Source organism: Rhagoletis pomonella, unplaced genomic scaffold, assembly GCF_013731165.1.
Source record: "Rhagoletis pomonella isolate Grant_MI unplaced genomic scaffold, Rhpom_1.0 Rhpom_scaffold_00011, whole genome shotgun sequence".
Classification (NCBI taxonomy): domain Eukaryota; kingdom Metazoa; phylum Arthropoda; class Insecta; order Diptera; family Tephritidae; genus Rhagoletis; species Rhagoletis pomonella.
This window is the reverse complement of record NW_023458565.1, coordinates 25026751-25028466: the sequence shown is the minus strand read 5'-3', so window position 1 is coordinate 25028466 and position 1716 is coordinate 25026751. Positions and strand designations below refer to the sequence as shown.

Sequence of the window (1716 nt, the reverse complement as noted above, 5' to 3'; positions counted from 1 at the left end):
GACACGGTGGACATATCTACGCCGGACAGTGTCACTGACACTTGATCACCTGCAAAAGCATTTGTTTGCGACATTTCGTCGATTTGTATTGCTTTGACTTGGGCCTGTTCGCGACTTGCACCTACCAGCACGCGATCGTTAACACTAAGCACACCAGTCTCGATGCGGCCTGATATACAAAAGCCAGAACCAGTGCCTTTATAAATATCTGACACAGACATACGAAATGGACGATCAATTGATCTCTCTGGCAATTTAAAATTATCTATAACGCTTAGTAAATGTGGTCCTTTGTACCAGGCTTTTAAAGCGGGCTCCGTTGCCGGCTTTGACAAATTTTCGCCGCTTAGACCAGAGCATGGTATAAAACTAACGTCAGACTCTTTAAAACCAGCTTGCCTGAGAAAAGTTTTTAGTTTACCTACAATTTCATCAAATCGCTCTTTAGACCAATCGACCATATCCAGCTTGTTAATGACAACTCCCAATTGGTTAACGCCTAATGAGCGTACAAGTAAAGCATGTTCACGTGTTTGACCGCCTTGTTCGAATCCAGCTTCGAATTCACCACGCGATGCGTCCACTACCAGAAGTGCGACGTCAGCTTGAGTAGCACCCGAAATCATGTTTGGTATAAAGTCTTTGTGTCCAGGAGCATCCAGAAGTGTAACTACCTTTGTAGTTGTCTCAATGCGGGAATACCCAACATCCATGGTAATGCCTTTTGAATATTTTATGTAATTTTGCAATGGATAAAATTTATTATTGATATCTATTCATAATAAATCATACCTCTTGAGCGCTCTTCACCGGTTTCATCCAGTACCCAGGCGTACATGAAACTCTGTTTGCCCATTTTCTTAGATTCTTGCTCATGTTTGTGCATGACTCGTTGCGAGACGTAGCCGGTGTCAACCAATAAATGTCCCATCAATGTGCTTTTGCCTACCAAGTTATTAAGTATATAATAAAACCACACGCCTCCCCGTAAATATTTTCTTAATTACCTGCATCGACATGTCCGATAACAATCATATGAAAATGCGCTTTTTGTTCACCTCGTTCCTGTGAGTATAGTTTTCGTGCATCGCGTTGTGCTTGTTCTTTGGATACCTTAACCGTTATTAGACTTTTGTTGGCTTCTTCATCAACAGGCGTATTTCTTCCAGACACAGCTGGGGATTCTTGTGGATGAGGTGAACTAATTTCAAAGCCACGACGTACATCGCGCTCACTTAACGGTTGCGCTGTGACTTTTATTATTGGTGTGGCCTGTGCAAAAGATACCGTTTCGCGATCAGGTGTTTTTAGTTTTGAAGCAGTGGATGTAGATGCTTGAAATGCGGCATATTTTGAAGTACTCGTCTCGTTTATTGGTTTATGCCGCTTGGCTTTATTGTCACATTCGTTATTTAGTATATCATCAAGTATTTTCGTTATATCATAGCCAAAGTTTATGGAAGTCTCTACTATTCTTCGCTCAGATATCTGATCTCCCACAACATTACGAACTTCATCAATGCAGGATGTAAGCTTTGCTTGGTCAACATCATTCAATACTGGCAGTTGAAAATTATCAGAGTCTCGACGATCCTTTCCGTATGGAACATTATTTTCACCCATCTCCTCTTCCTCCTCCTCGATATCTTTGTTATTTTTAATAAACGCAGACATACTATGTTGGCCACGAGCCCTGTCGTATAGCCACTGCTGTGC

General features: G+C 41.7%; 1 protein-coding gene across 1 annotated transcript; it reads right to left on the bottom strand.

The window, feature by feature from the left end:
* Positions 1-1716, bottom strand: LOC118746886 (HBS1-like protein; the record flags this gene model as incomplete). The annotated part of the gene is given in 3 exon segments (XM_036480856.1): positions 1-721; positions 793-945; positions 1008-1716. Coding segments are annotated over 3 exon segments (1583 nt in total), but the record flags the coding sequence as incomplete, so codon positions are not given.